The 15,746-nt window shown below is 42.2% G+C and overlaps 1 protein-coding gene across 1 annotated transcript in view; it reads right to left on the bottom strand.

Moving 5' to 3' along the window:
- Positions 1-15,746, bottom strand: part of LOC121615743 (inactive dipeptidyl peptidase 10-like) — a 174,186-nt gene that overhangs the window by 59,096 nt on the left and 99,344 nt on the right. Inside the window, exon 3 of the mRNA XM_041950124.1 lies at positions 14,784-14,879. Coding sequence (XP_041806058.1) covers positions 14,784-14,879 — 96 coding nt within the window. The remainder of the gene's footprint in view (positions 1-14,783; positions 14,880-15,746) is intronic.

Here is a 15,746-nt window from a genome sequence, read left to right as displayed (position 1 = left end):
ATATAAACTGTACCTAAGGAATGTAGCATCCACTTTCTGGAGACAGACAGGTGGTAGTGGCATGCATCACAGACTCACTTTAATTGGTATCCTCTTGCAGCGAGCACCACCTTTTATTTGCTAAAGTGGCTGAGTGGTTCTTAAAGGTTCCTGAGATGTGCCATAATAATGAGTCAGGGCTGCTGTCACTAACCTGTGTCATGTATCTTCTGAAGAAGTGTTTTTTAAAGCTTCTTGAGCGGTGGACCCGAGTTACCACAGCTCATTGACTCCTCTTATTAATTTCTCATCACTGACTGCTCTACAAGCCTGATATGATCCACATCTGATTTGCATTGCAAAGCAAGTGTCACCGACATGCTGCACATGATTGGATGTGTTAATCGTGGACTCATTTAAAAAAAACAAACATGTTTAGAAGGATAAAAGGAAAGGAGTCTCCCTGTTTTCTCATCATTACGAACATAACTCCCACGCTAGCTTGCAGTCCAGTTAACCGTCTAGCTGCCACTGGAGGAGTAAACACACTGAACATCACAGCTGAATGCTGAATCCAAACTTGATGCCAGCATGCTCAAAAACAAATCACTGCAGCCAATTAATGTATGAACTAACATGTGTCAGTATTGAGCTCATGTTCAACAGGTCGACTCCAAACAAAAGCTTAAGTCGCTTCTTGTGTGCCAGATGTGGAAAGAGGCAACCGTTTGCTAATGAGTTCACCATGTCAGCAATCTTCATTGTTTACAACTTGCTGCACTGCTAAGAGGCAAAAAATCTGATATTAGAGGCGTAAAGCATAAGGGTGATGCTATTTTCTATTTTCCGTTTTAATGAAGAACAAATCCCAGAAAGGCACCAAAACCATTAACGTGTTAGTCCGTCGCACTGAGCCCCACGCCCGCCGATTCATTCTGAGCATGTAAATCTTTAAAAACGGGCTAAAATAAAATATAGCTTGATTTTTAAAATGTCCCCAAACAGCTGAGCACTTTAGTTTTTACCAAACGTGACTCAGTCAGAAGTAAAATATGCATTTGTTTGGGACTATTTTCAGTTGTGGATTAACGTGGTGTATTAGCTGTATTTACTGCAGCAGGTGTGGGAATGAGTCAAAATAAACTCCAGTGTGTGTGTGTGTTCGCGGAAATGAAGGGTTATGTCATCCACTGCAAACGTGTGGCTCCCTGAAGCGTTTCTGGACAGTAATGGAGCTCTATGGCGCAGAGGAAGAAGACATATCACACAATCATTTTCAGTGCGATCATTCATTATTGGATTTGGTCTTTTAATATTTTAAGATGTTTTAAAGTATTTGCCTTTTCAATAGAGTGAAACGTTTAAAATTCGATGCCATCAGCCGTCAGTCAGCCGATGACGTCAGAGGATGTGAGGAGGTTGGCGAATGAGGTACTATACTGCCTCCTTTGTCCCAAGAAGTCTATATTTAAACCCGCCATGTTTAATTCATCGTCAACCGTCGTCCTTTCACACTGGCCTTGTATCTGAGACGGAACATCAAACGCACTGAGCACTTAATGAAGTGAAATGTCACAGCCCTATGGCAGGGTGGTGCAGGTTATAGATGGGGTATGAATGTCACTCCATAATGCATTGGCCCTTATGACCCAAGGGGACAGTGGCACCGAGGGTGGAGTGTAAAGTGGATCTGCAGAGGATCCTGCTGCACTCACACACAACAGCTGTTCTGTGTCCTGTTCAATGACAGTTTTTATAACATTTAGCATTTTAGCAATCACAGAAATAACGTTAAGGACAAGTTCTTCAAATAGTCCTGCGAGCTGGAGACTTCAATACCTTTCCTCCTCCTTTTATACGAAGCTGCTGTTCATTTTTGTGAAGTACGAACTTCCACAGACTTTTGCTTGAGGTGGATAATAAATCAAACTGAATATGAAACCCGACCGTGCTTTGCCTTTGTTCTTCTGTTGTGTTGTTATGTCAATGAGCGTCACATGAACAGACGCCACACACACACCTTTGATTAGACCGTGAGAGGGTCAGAAAGAGCGCAGAGCGTGCATGTTACTGCATGAATGTGGTGTCTTGGTGCGAGACGTCATTTTATGATTTAAAGCAGTGCAGCGTTGCTAGGAATTAGGCCAATACTGGACGATTCCACACCTGTGATTTACATCCAATGTAGCTTTCAGTGACAATACACTATGTATTGTTTTTTAGCATAAAGGTGTGAAGGCCGGGGTGTCGGAGGGGGGGGGGGGCATGTCTGACTTTCATGCAGAAGACTGAAGTCCTTATCCGTTACAGATCTGCACTTAATGTTTGCCTTTTTATTAGCTGTAACCACAGTCTGATCCTTTTATACATGTTTTTTATATGTTTTTTCTACATATTTTTTTTCTTTTATATAATCAAATTTCATTTTGCTTGTATAATATGTAATATGTAATGCCCAATTTCCCCGGCTGGGGATAAATAAAGTTTTATCTTATCTTATCCTTTTCAGTTGCATCACTGTAATCAAACCTTAACCAGATTATTTTCTATATCAGCCATCTTCCCCTAACCTTAAATTATTGTTTAGGTTTTCATTAAATCAAAGCCTATTTGAGACTATTTCTGGTATTTCAATGGATTTACATTCTGTAAAGCTAGGAGTCTTCATCGTGGGTGGCGGAGTCCGCCAGTGCTGCCCTGGAGTCAAATTGCCTGCTTACACTTGCTGACAACGTCAGATTGTTTGGCTGCACTGTAAACACTGGTTGCTCTTCTAGTTGTGTTTCTGACTAACTGCTCAACAGGTGTTTGCTTCCCCCAGAATTGTGGACTTGTAGGGAGGCAAGAAAGGGAGGGAGGGAAGAAAACCAAAAGGGTCAATTTAATTTCACACAGCAACACTGAGCTTCACTTAAATATGCTATATAACATATAACGAGCAAGCAGCACTTGTTTACATGCGTTACTCATTCGGGAACATTGATAAAGGTAAAACAGGACAAGGAGGTAATCCTAATTAATCATGTAATCACACAGAATAATTACTGTATAGGCCAATGATCACTCCATTCCTGAGGCACCCAGATAGTCATCATCTATTCAGGAGACACAGTCATATTATTTTTAAATGTGTCGTGTGGCTGGGAATGGAAAGTGTGTTTTTGAGAAAAGCGTAATTTATTCTCTTCCAAATCATTTGGCATTCGGATGCGAACTGTGTTTTACTTTAATTTGTGATGCACCTGCAATTTTAAAGCCTCCTTTCAACTTTTTGGATGGAAATCAGAATAAAGGGAAAAGAAACGCAGCACTTTCCTCCACCCTCAAACAACCTGCTATGAAACGCTTTCAACTAGCTTAAACTCACCTAAGAGGCAGGAAACCTGGAGGCACAAAGCCAGAAAAAAGCGGAAACAGCCTTTTGTGAAAATCTGAGGGACGTTAACTTCTACCATTTAACCTTAAAACAACTAATTTTAGAACTTTTATGGTTCTGATGATAGAAAACAGTGTTATTTTAATAAATATTTGATGATAACGAACAGTTTTTGAGGCGTTCAGTTCTGAAATCCTTTGTCCCCGTATTAGATTAATTCTGCTCACAGCCACAAAGCTGGTTACTCCCAGTGTGAATGGGCTGTGACTGCTGGCTTTAACCCTCTGCAGGCCTGCTGCTGAGACCTGTCAGCTATTCACCTTCATCCAATACATCACTGTCTTCCCCCAGCGGGCAGGTGAGAACCAATCAATACCCTCCCTTTGTTAGAATCCCACCAAATGGCCTTCAACAAACGACTGCAGCGTCATTAGGGCAGACATACCCCATCTTATTATCACATCAATAATCTGGATTTATCAGGTCGAAATGAACAGCAGTAACAATGATTTTCATAAAGACTCCAGTCTGAGCTTGACTTGACCAGTTTGATTCTGCAGTGCATTAAATTTGATGAAAATCTGATTTTGCTGAGAGAACAATCGGAACTTTATCCGACTATGCAAACCCACATTACAACCACACAAGTGCTTTTAATGATTCTCTTCTCAGGACTGTGCATGCAGTGTGTTGACCTCATGTAATTCCTAACATAGTTTCCACTTAAGCAGAGGTCTAATAAGCCATCGGTGAAAAACACCAGTGGGGGCGTTCAGGAATTTAAAATTAATATGTGATTAAAATGATCAAATATGATGCTGTGATCAATATTTTGCTGATACACTTGTCCACAGCAGAGTGTCCTGAATATGAAGATCACGGTTTTCATGTGTCAATTGTTCAGTTCTCTCTTGATATATGACAAATCTCCCGCTTCACTCTGACCTTAACCGATGATTGATGGCTACGTTTGTGAAATGTAAAGCTGTGTAGCGCTCACTTAGCAACCTGCAGGAGTGGAAAAATCTGTGAGTTTATAAAAGCAGGTTTTTCAGAAACTGTAACCCACGATGTGACTCTTCCATATGAGGATTTAAAATTCATTACATTCAGCCGGGGGCCAGTTTTCACCTTTCCTACAGGACGCCATCATTTGTCGGTGCCTACCATAACTGCCAAAATAAAACCATTTCATTTTCTCATTCTTTTTGGTTTACACACAAACATGATTTGATTAGATCTACTGAAAGATTGTGGTTTGGGTTAAAATCAGGACTCGGTGAAGGTTCAGGGGGTTTGTGCTGGAGCGCAGTCTTTCTCCAACTACTTCACGTCCCCTTCACATTAAAGAAAACAACAAATTATGAATAATGAATTTAAGCAACAAACTTGGCTATTATTAGCACTCACAGCAGTCAAGCTAGCATGTTAGCACTGAGAAATTTTGGCTGCACTTTCTCTGCCAATCTTGTGCAGCTAGCTCGCTATAGCTTCGGCAATATATCTGCCTGACCTTGAGGAAGGCAGGTACGTTGGTAAGCAGGTAAGTAGGTATCCAGTCGTTTCATTCTGGCCAAATGGAATGATTGGATGAGTTTATTACAGACCTGCAACACCCACAGATACTGGATTTTTTTTTTTTCATTATTTTTTTCACAGTATTCAATGTATTGATTGGTGTCGGGATGTGAAGAGAATTTCAGCAAATATAACAAAAAATGCTTCTAAGATACTTCACCTACTCTAGCCTTAACTCAGACGGGCGGGTGCAGCCGCTGCCTGCAGGACGCCAACACTCAGGCAGATGCAGACGTATTATGTGGTCACTACATGAGATTTACCATTAAACTTGGCTACAGGATAAAGCAGTACCTCCTGATAAAAGACATCTTGTCACTCTGAAAACTGAACAAAAGAAAGCGGGTTATGAAAGCAGGATGAGTAACATCAGTGCACATGCATCTTTCCATTTGGAAGGTATTGGTTTCATAATGTTGTGAGGTCATTTTGACTCGGATTAGCTTTATTTGAATACTCTCACATCAGTACCCCTATAATTATGAAACATGCTCGGGAGAGTGAATAAAAATGTCAGATTTAACTAATAATTCTGATGCAAGGCCAGACTACCCTCACGAATTGGTCTTGCTCAGATGAAAAACAAGGACAAGATCGCTTAAAGCATTAGTCAAATAAAAATTATTTTAAAGTAGATTCACTCGACCACTACAGATCATTCTTCAGCTCATTAATATCACCTTTGAGTAAGAAAAGTGTGTGTGATTTGGTTTAACAGCAGGTGAAGCCGACACTTTCTGTGTATTTTCTGTCTGCACCACCGACTGTCAACATTACAAAGCGAGTGTAATGGAGTTAGACTTGCAGCACCTGTTGGAGGTTGCCTGCATGCGCTGCGGCCAATCTATGCTGCACTTTCTCATCGTGGGTCAACAGAACACAGAAATTCTTGAAAAGGGGATCTGGGGCGTGTGGCTCTCCTCCTGACGTTAACATTCATGTGGTGGATTGACACTGATGGTTGTGTTAGTGGGAAATCAATGGATGAGAACAATTTTTTTAGCTGTCAAATACGCTTTGTCTCTGTCTCTCACGCAGAGGACAGGAAGACACAGACATTTCATTTCTCCACGTTATTGCTACAGTGTTTTACACTCCCTGCCCTGTTTTTTCCAGCCTAAGCATCATGCAGCGTGACAGGACGGCTTCCTGACAGCCCTGTTTTTATGGCTGGGCATCGTTATGAATTTCTATTTTGGTAGCTATTTGTCCACTTTTGTCGCCAACGTACAGAGTAAGAAACGTTATTGAGAGATAGTGGTTTTGATAACAGCAATGAATCACCAGACTTGTGATGCACTAATGGCTGTGTTCATGTCTGCCTTCAGCTCTGCATGCAATGAGCAAGGGCACACGGAGAACAGCGGAGAATTCAATCCCCCCCCTTTAATCAGCGTCCCTCCCTGCTCACAACGGCGACAATGGAAATGCCAGCAGCCGCAAAAATAGGATGAGCTACCAGGAGCTTAATGGAAGATGGAAAAGAGTGTGAGATACGGAAAGCTTAACGGGGGGCTCGACAAATAAGGAAGCTTTCCCAACAGGAATATTTAGTGTATAAAAAGAGGAATGCAGGGGGGGTTTACATGTGTGCGTTGATCTGTCTGTGTATTCACAGCTGACCGGCTGCTTTCAGCTCAGGAGCTGCCAAGCAATAGCATGCAGCCATTAACAACTTCACGCTCTAACAGCCGTGTGTATGTGCTACATGCATGTCAGCAGAGACCAGCACACACACACACACGCACACACGCAAACACACCGATGCTTTCGCAGCAGTTCCCAGCACAGCTTGGGATGTCTCTAATGTTAATTAATGGGAGGCACCAGAGCATGCAATTCCTAATTAACCCCAGAGAATGATGCTGCAAAGGTATGCAAGTGGAAAAGCAGCCGAAAAAGAATGCATTTTACGTTTTAAAGGCCTCGTTTCCCGGCTACCGATTCACTGCAAACCACTTTACAGATCATTGGCAGCTGACAGCAACATGGCTGATCTTTTACTCCTTTAGCCACGACGCTGAGTGGCAGGGAAACGCAGATTAATTAGCGTGATCATGTAGCTCATTAAGAAAATGAAAGAAAATCAAGGTGGGTTGAAGGCTCAATGTGAGAAGGCCTACTGAACTGAACGGTGCAGTGGTTGGTCATAGAAAACATGTGTGCTTGCATGCCAACATTTATTTGAAATCAGACCATGAACCGGCATCGACATGCAATTGCTGTATGCTTTACGCTTGTTAAGAAAATGTGCACGCTAACTGGAGTCCACACACCCATGAAATACACCCATGAGCACACAACTTCAGTTGGAGTTTGTCAGTGTATCCACACCCCGCCAAACTGCAGCTTGGGTCACAGCCCGTTCGTTGGCAGCGTAGCCAAGAGCTTTCCACCGCATGCCAAACTTCTTGATTTAGAATAAAAGGTGTGGAAGGAAAACAATGATTCACCAAATGCTGCCCCATAGTGAGAGTAATGGGATGTGTCTGTGCCAAGGTGAGTGGCTCACCCGAGGGGAACACTGGTGGCAAAGATCATCTTGACGTTACACGCTGTGTCTCTGGTGCTGATACGAACATGAGAGAAAACGGCACTCATTTCCTGTGCTGCAGCAGGCCTGCACAGTTAAGTTCAAGGGCTTCATTTCCAATAAGGATGGAGGAAACATGTCCTCCTCACATCCCCCTAATCTCCCCCCACTGTATGGCTGAGAATAGGTCTGAGCTGAATGAGTTAAAAATTCTGATATATTTATCCACATTGCCTTCAATTATTACCATGTGTGAGTAGCGTAGGGTTCTTTTTATCCCTGGGTTTTGCCTGTCAGGCCACATACCCGCTGCCCTGCTGCACACAGTCTGACAGGAAGCTCTGCAGACCGAACTCCTTCGCCTATCCGCTGTTGCATGTTTGGGGGTAAAGAAATAAAAGTTAGGGCTACAACTATCGATTGTTTTCATTTTTGATTAATCTGCCAACTATTTTCTCAACAAATTGGATCATTTTGGTGTACAATTTTACGATATACTGATGATTCCCATCACAGTTTGCTGGAGCTCAAGGTGAGAGTTGTGTCCGAACAACAGCCTGAAGCCCCCAAAAGCATTCAGTTTGCATCACATAAGACTCAGGTAGTAGAAAATCCTCAGAATCAAGAACCTGAAACTATGTTTGGCATCACGAAAAAATAACTAATGGATTAATTATCACAATCGTTGCTGTCAGTTGACTATCTATATCTATATCTATCTATCTATATATATATAGTAACAGCAGCAACTCATTCTGACTTCTCCGTCAATCAAACTAGCTATTATTTCAATATGAGTGTAACACATGTAAATAAAGAGCGCATTATTCACAGATATTCATCAGTACTTATATAGGAGTGAAGATAGTGATGTGTTGTATGCAGTGAAAATTGGGATTTTCCATTAGTTGAATCAGAATTAGTCGGCTTATGTCAGTAATTAGGCCACAGCAGGAAAGCATTCATCATCGTCAAGGACCCGACGGCAGCTTTTCTTCAGCAGATGTCACTGCCCATTAATGCATTTACACCCCTGAGCATCAGTATCTACTTCAGGAATGTCACCTGTTCTTGAATTATTCTGTGATAGCTGTCAGATGTGTAAGTGGATGCTGTTGCTAAGCAAGAAATCCCAAAGACAAGTCTTGCCGTTATGGAGAAGTCGCAATGGGCTTATGGGAAAGGCACTAAACAAATACACAACTGCTAACAATTAATAGGAAAATAGGGCACATTTCATTACTAGAGTCATTAAGTGCAATAATGTGTTGTGGAGATACGGGGATGTGGTAGTTGTTCCATCTATTACAGAAAACTAAATCTCTCAGATTGATGCACTGCATTTTTTTTCAATGCTTTACTTAAGTAGCAGCACCCACTTTCATTTTCACATAATTACATGAGTTTATTTCTGAGAGCTGTGCAGAAAAATGAATGCACCCAAACAGCCCGGCAAGGATTTATTAATCTGTCAGAAATGAGCCAGTTTTTCATGTAATAAAAAAGATTAATTCGATTGCAGCGTTTGAAGAGAATTGACAGCAGTGCAGCTGACTGGTAATTGGGTGGAGTCGAATGGTAATTTGTACCAAGTAAACATTATTGACAGCTAAAGGCTCAATAATGGATTTACAGAGATTACTGCAGTACTGACCGTTTATTGAGGTGGGCGATGATTAGTGTGAGGGGCGGTACACAGCTGCTTACACATGTCTGACTTCATATTTTAAAATGTGTTTGCTTGAACGTGGGCCTCAAAATGCCTTTCCCATCCAGACATCATTAAAGATATGTGAAAATAATCTGCTTTTAACACAAAAAAGTTACACAGTTCAGGTAGGTATGTCAGAAAAATCCACTCTCAGCATGTCTGCATTGGAGGTTTCCTTTAAGTTTCCACATCACGCGTGTGTAAACTGTATATTGGACCAATGATTGGCTTCCAAACGAGCTGCGATGACACATGCCGCTCATACGTGCATGTGTTGAAGATCTCTTCAGCAGATGAACGTGAAAACAGTCTCGTTCAGACTGCAAGTGGCCCAAATCCGATTTTTTTTGCTTATATGTGACTCGGGTCTGTTTGTTTTGTGACAGTGTGAACAGCACGGATCACATGGAATCTGGTTTCCCTTCTGAATTGGAGGCATAATTTCACCTTGCATCACTTTGCACTTAGATGTTAGCTGTGCAGTAGCTAGCTGTGGCGAGCTAGCACCAAACACACTGACAGTTTGTGTGTGTGGAGTGTTTGGCAGCTTCATCTCGGCCTGATCTCAGAACTCATTAAAAACTTTAGATCTTTCCATGTTTTCCTCAAGTTTCTCTTCTTTTTACGGAAGTCCTTGCAGAAAAACGGCCATTTAGGTCAACTTTATAAGTAGGTCATTATGACCCATATTCACAGCTATTTTTAAACTGTGACCTCTAGTGGCCATAGTAATGAAAGGAGCCAAGGAGGAAGTCAGGTGGTGTAGTGTAAAGAGCAAGAAAATCCACCTATGAAGGAAGGTGGGGTGGATGATGGCTGCACCTGACATCATGTGCGTGACAATAAGAGTGTTAACGTTGTGAGGAGGATGAGGAGGAAGGCCTGTAGGAGAGGCTGCTACTCTCCAACAGTGATATATGTAATTGTGGGAATCATTGGCAATCAACCTATTCAGTCGTTCAGGTTTGAGTATGCGCTGCCTTTCTCCTCTTCTCTGCACACGTTTTTGAAGTTGAGTCATCTCTTTTAGCTCAGGCGGAAACATTTCCTACTCGTCGCTTTGATTCGCTCTGCCTCCGTTTCCACTCGTCTCTGCGTGGAATTCATATGCAATCGTCTGAAATCGTCCGCATGTTCAGTGTGAATGCACCTTTAGGCTTCAACAGTCGAAATGTTGCAGGAAATGCTGCATGTCACACGTTCTTGCACACAGCATGTGGCATAATGAGCTCTATATGTTCACTAATTTGAAAACTGAGGTGTGTGGCTGTTGAAGCAGCTTCACTGGATATGAAGTGTCAGCCCACTTCACCGACTGTCTGTCGAGTGATCAGTTTCTGGCTGACTGTGTCTTATGTTCTCCAGGCCAGTGCGAGCACAAAATGATGCCCTTCTCTCACCAGATTGTCAGTGAGGGGCTCGGGGTGCCAGCCGGCGAGGGGGGTCTGCGACAGCACTGATGGACAGCGACGCTCACTGAATCATGTGAGGCGGCGGCTGAATGTGACTTTCTCGATCACATACATCAGCGTGAAAAACAGGCGCGTGCACACACCGATGTGCAGCCACAGCAGCTGGAGAAGGATGTGCACGTCATTTTTTGCACATGTGCCCGACATTAACCAGATGTCTCCGTCTAATCTCGGCCCAGATCTTCATCAATAGCACACCCACATCAGAATGACAATGAAGTTCATGTTGCATATCAGAAATGTGAGATAGCACCGCAGACGGGTGACATTCTGCACATGGATGACTTACTGACTGATAGTAAATACGGAGATTTGTCTGAAACAGCGTTTAAAAAAAAACTGTGCTATTTATGATCTAATTGCAGCATTAACTGACGTGATTGATTTAATGATGCACGGTCCAATCAAAAGATGCTAATTCACCAGTCCAAACTGCAGATAATTGGGGGTTATAGTCATCATCATCACCGTGTTGAAGAGGTGAGGCGTTTCAAAGGAACAGCTTCCTGTGAAAAACTGGCTCCATTACCAGAGAGATGGGGGTGTGCCGGATGAATCACAGCGCTCTCAGCAGCAAATCCGATCCCTAATGATGCACTCCATCTGACTAATCATCACACTGTAGTAACCTATCCATGTGTAGCTTTACATTTACACTCAAAGGTGACACACCGTTGCCTTTTACTACTGATCACACTAACATATTACCAACAGGTCAAGAGGTTTGATCTTACATGTTGCAGCAACTTTGTCTTTAAACTTCCTGTCCACACCGGAAGTGTAAGCCTGTTGCATTGTGTAAACTTACTTCTGCTTGTAGTTCCATTTTAGCAAATACCTGACGAGTTTCATAACATGACGGACAGCGTGAGGGACTGACCGGCACATCCTCACACCTGAACGACTCCCAAACCATCACTGTATGTCATCTATGACTGTTGGAGAGTATCAGCGACCCTCGTCCTCATGTCTTTAATGCTCTTGTTCAGGCTTAGGCATCAAAACTACTTGCTTAGGTTGAAAGAATTCACTGGAGGCCTGGCTATTTCTCTGCTCTGTGCACTGTGAAATGTATACTGGCCTTGTGGATCACCGATAAGGCTCCCACTCTTGTTCCATGGCAACAAACTGTGATGAGTATCATCCCACTTGAAGCCTTCTCTACAGCGTTGAAGGATAAACCTTTCTTATTTTATCGGACCTGGGATCCATTCTTTGATTATTTGGGTGCATCTATATCCTGTAGGATGAGGTCTGGGCTTGTAGGTCTGGCCTGGTCTAAGTCTGTAGAGCCATAATTTGATACAATATTGTTATGTAGGACATCTTATGCTGACCTTGCTGGACTTGCACCCCCAGAGCTCCCAATCTATGTATTTATTTAATTGTGGGCTGTTTTCTTTTTCTTTTTTTAAATTTAATTTACTATTATTCTCATTTTGTTGTATTCTGTACCTTTATGCCAAGCGATTGCCTGTATTTTGAGCACTGGTGCTAGTACTATGATTGTTTATTGTCCCTGTCAAGCCTGCTTTGCGCAAGAAGTTCGCTAAAAATTATGTTGAAAAAAAAAGAAAGACCGAAAGTGCACACATACAGCAGCAAAGGAGAGTCATTTCGGTTTTTTTTGCATGTTAGAATGAAACATGTAACTGTTATAATTATTACAGTATTCTGATTTATATTTTAATGTGTTCTATATGAATTCCCCATATTGTACTGTGGAAAAAAAAAAACTACTTGGTTAGGTTGAGGAAAAGATTGTGGATTAAAACAAGTACTTCGCTGTTATGAAGGTGATGTAAGTAGAAATGGGTCAACGCTGACTTTTGGAGTCAGACGGGACATGAACAGCGGTCTCCTGGGTGAAAGTTTGACCCATCCATCCAGCCCACCTTCCTCCACATGCAGACTTTCTTACTCTTTATACTGCATCGCCTGACTTCCTCCATTGCTCCAGTATTAATTACTACAACCTAACCTAGTGGGTCACACTTGCAAAGTCGAGCTATACGGTTGTTTTTCTGGTGAGGACAGGCTCAACTGACATGAGAGACTTTCTCACACAGACGTCTGACTAACATCGAATGCTGTTTATGTAGCTGCACTAATTAGATCCGGGATCATCGAGACATGTTGCTGTTTTTAATAATCACGGCGGTATTTGTGTTTTATTATGTGCTAATAACAATATTCATCATAACCGATGTCGTCTGAGTGCAGCCGTGAAAACGTGCGTTAATACAACATTTCTTCATCCAGAACACAGAGTCACAGTCCAGTCCAGGATCATTATTGTGTGACAAGCTTATTATTCCTAATTATATTGTTAAAATGTACATTAATTTACATAAAAGGTGAAAAGTTGTGTTTTAACTTATGTGTATTTATCAGTGTCCAGAACAACAAAGTGAAAATCAGGCAGTTTAGTAAACGTTGGGGAAGAATATTATTATGCTAATAACTAAAAGACCTGCATAATCGTACTCATAAATTAGCATCAGAGCTGCTGCAGCACAGAGTAAGCTAGTTAATCAAATGTAGCTTTGCACCAAAGATGGTCTTTTTAATCTGATATCTGTGGTGCTCCTCAAAAACTGACAAGACCGTGACCTCTGACCTGGATTTACAAGAGCAACCAGACTTTAAGACACGGAACAAAACAGTAAAGGATGTTATTTGCTTGACAAAAAATTAAAAATCATAAATTAAATAGGTTATATAAGATCTTCAAGAAAAATAATTGATTTGTGTGACTTGTGGAATTTTATTCTACTTTATTTTCTGTGGTAATGAAACTAATCTCATTTTAAAAGTACGATTTGTCCAAATGCAGTAAACCGCATGCCACTGCGCTCAATTTGCACTCCACTCTTCATTAGATCACATGACATTCCCACTCAGCTAATCTCTAATGTAGACAGAGATGAAAGACTTTCAAACAAAACCTCCAAAGCCTCGGACTTAGAGGAAAAAAAATCTCATTTTTGCTCCAAATCCTAGTGATCAATCTTTCCTCTCGCCCGTCTGTCTGTTATCTTCTCCCATTTGTCTGCGGTCTATTTTGCCCCATCCATCCACAAACCACCCTATAAAGCTGACTTTTCTGACTGCCTCATCGCACAACATCGCTGCGCTCTCTGTCTAGCCTGAGGTCAGCTCAGGGAATGAGATGGCGTTGCGAAGATAGTGGAAAAATGTCACCCGGGAATGAAATATTGATGGACAGAAAGGCCTCGCCTCTTTCCCTTGCCCTCAGGCGTGGAGTGAGAGTCACGTAGTTGATGGGCAACGAAGAGGAAAGCCAAAACAAACACACTAATCTGCAGGAGAGGAGACAGACGGAGAGCGGGGCCGCCACAATCCCGTCCATCCTTTCCCTCGGAGGTATCGTTATCTTCTCCCTCCCCGAAGCAGACCATAATCAGATTCTCTTGCACTTCACTTGATGTGGTTTATTTCCAGCCAAAGCCTTCCAGGCTTAACATATGATCCCCTTCTGGCAAATAAGGAATCAATACAATGTAAATAAGGAGAGGGGGAAATAAATCTGCATAACTACATGCGAGGTAAAGCTCGGGGTGAAACACGCCAGCCTGTTTAAAACTGAACTGTCTGCTTGCTGGTTTAGTGAGCCGCAATTACAAAGCGGGCGAGGCAGCGGAGAGAGATGTCACCCCTCTTCTGCCGAACAAAAGCAGCGCTGTTGTTCGCTTTTGCAAAACACACTCAGAACTCATCGAAATGTCATTCACGCCAAGTAAGAGTGGAGGTGTGTGTGGTATAAATACATGTACGGCAACATGAAGCAGGGGACGGGTAACGTCGGCAGTCACTCAAGTCAGTGAATAATAACTATCCCGCTGACTCTGTCGTTCTGTGGAGGCAGCGAAGCCTGATGACAGTTTTATCTGTGATCAGGACGAGGAACAAGCTTCATTAGAGCCAAATTTAAACTGTATCTATCATGGAAGCAGAAACCTCGTCAATGCCAATGGTCATTGCATGAAAGTGCACCCTGCGTTTTTATGCATACGTCCTCCTCTTCGGCGCCTCACTCATTTCCATTTCTGAAGAAAATGAGGAGAAATGCTCTGAACTCCTGCAGGAACAGTCAGTGCTGTGGGTACTCACCGTTGATCCATTTGGCCGCCGGGTCGTGGGCCTTGAACTCAGGTTTGAACAGATCCTCCACAGTCAGTTTGGTGTCGCTTCCAGCTTGGCTGTCAGCTGCAAAAACAAGCCACGAATGGTTAAGTTGCCGAACGTTCATGTGTGCCGTGTTAACGTGAAGTTCTCTCTACTTCAGACATCAATCCTATCCTGCGAGGCAATTTGCTTTCTGGCGCACAAAATCAATCTCCAGCATTAGCCGACCTTGGGATTCACTTCCACCACCACGACATCAAGACATCAACAACACAAAGTCACCCCGTAAAACACGTGACAGCAGCCAGTATCATTGGTTGATTTTGGCTCATAAAAGATATGTCGTATGAGTATTTCAACATATTTTCAACTGTAAAATGTCCTGCTTAGTAAATATCATAATTCCTTAATAGCCAAATTAAAGCCTCGTTATCAACAGTGTTTGTTTATGACATGTGTTTATGTTTTTTTAAAAGGGATCTTAGCCAATATAGCAAAATGCTGGCACAAACTCTGAGTCATAAAATTAATTTAATTTAAATGAAATTACACAACCATTACGCTGCATTTAAATGGATTCAGGCAGATGGTGGATGGTAAACCGGATGTCACTTTAGTGGATGAAACCAGGACGGTAAAATCAGGTGAGGCCTGCAGGGACCACCAGCAGCGCTAACGTTTCTGCCCAAAGCTACAATATTTGCGCTTTTTATCGTCCTCTGCGGTGGAATTTACACCTGGATGTTACTCATCTCTCTCACACAAGGAGAAAACCTGCAGAATTATATGATCAGAGTTTAAAATCCTACCATGATATTACAGGAAACCTCTATCCAAGATGCAAATGAAGGAATGTTCTTCAGTTTTAATTTGAATTTTGTATTAGAATATTAAGAGAGAGCTGCAGTTTAAACTGTACCTGCATGCATTACTAGAATAACTACATAA

Source organism: Chelmon rostratus, chromosome 13 (assembly GCF_017976325.1).
Source record: "Chelmon rostratus isolate fCheRos1 chromosome 13, fCheRos1.pri, whole genome shotgun sequence".
In the NCBI taxonomy this organism is placed as follows: domain Eukaryota; kingdom Metazoa; phylum Chordata; class Actinopteri; order Chaetodontiformes; family Chaetodontidae; genus Chelmon; species Chelmon rostratus.
The sequence above is the reverse complement of the archived record's forward strand: the minus strand, read 5'-3'. Positions and strand labels throughout refer to the sequence as shown.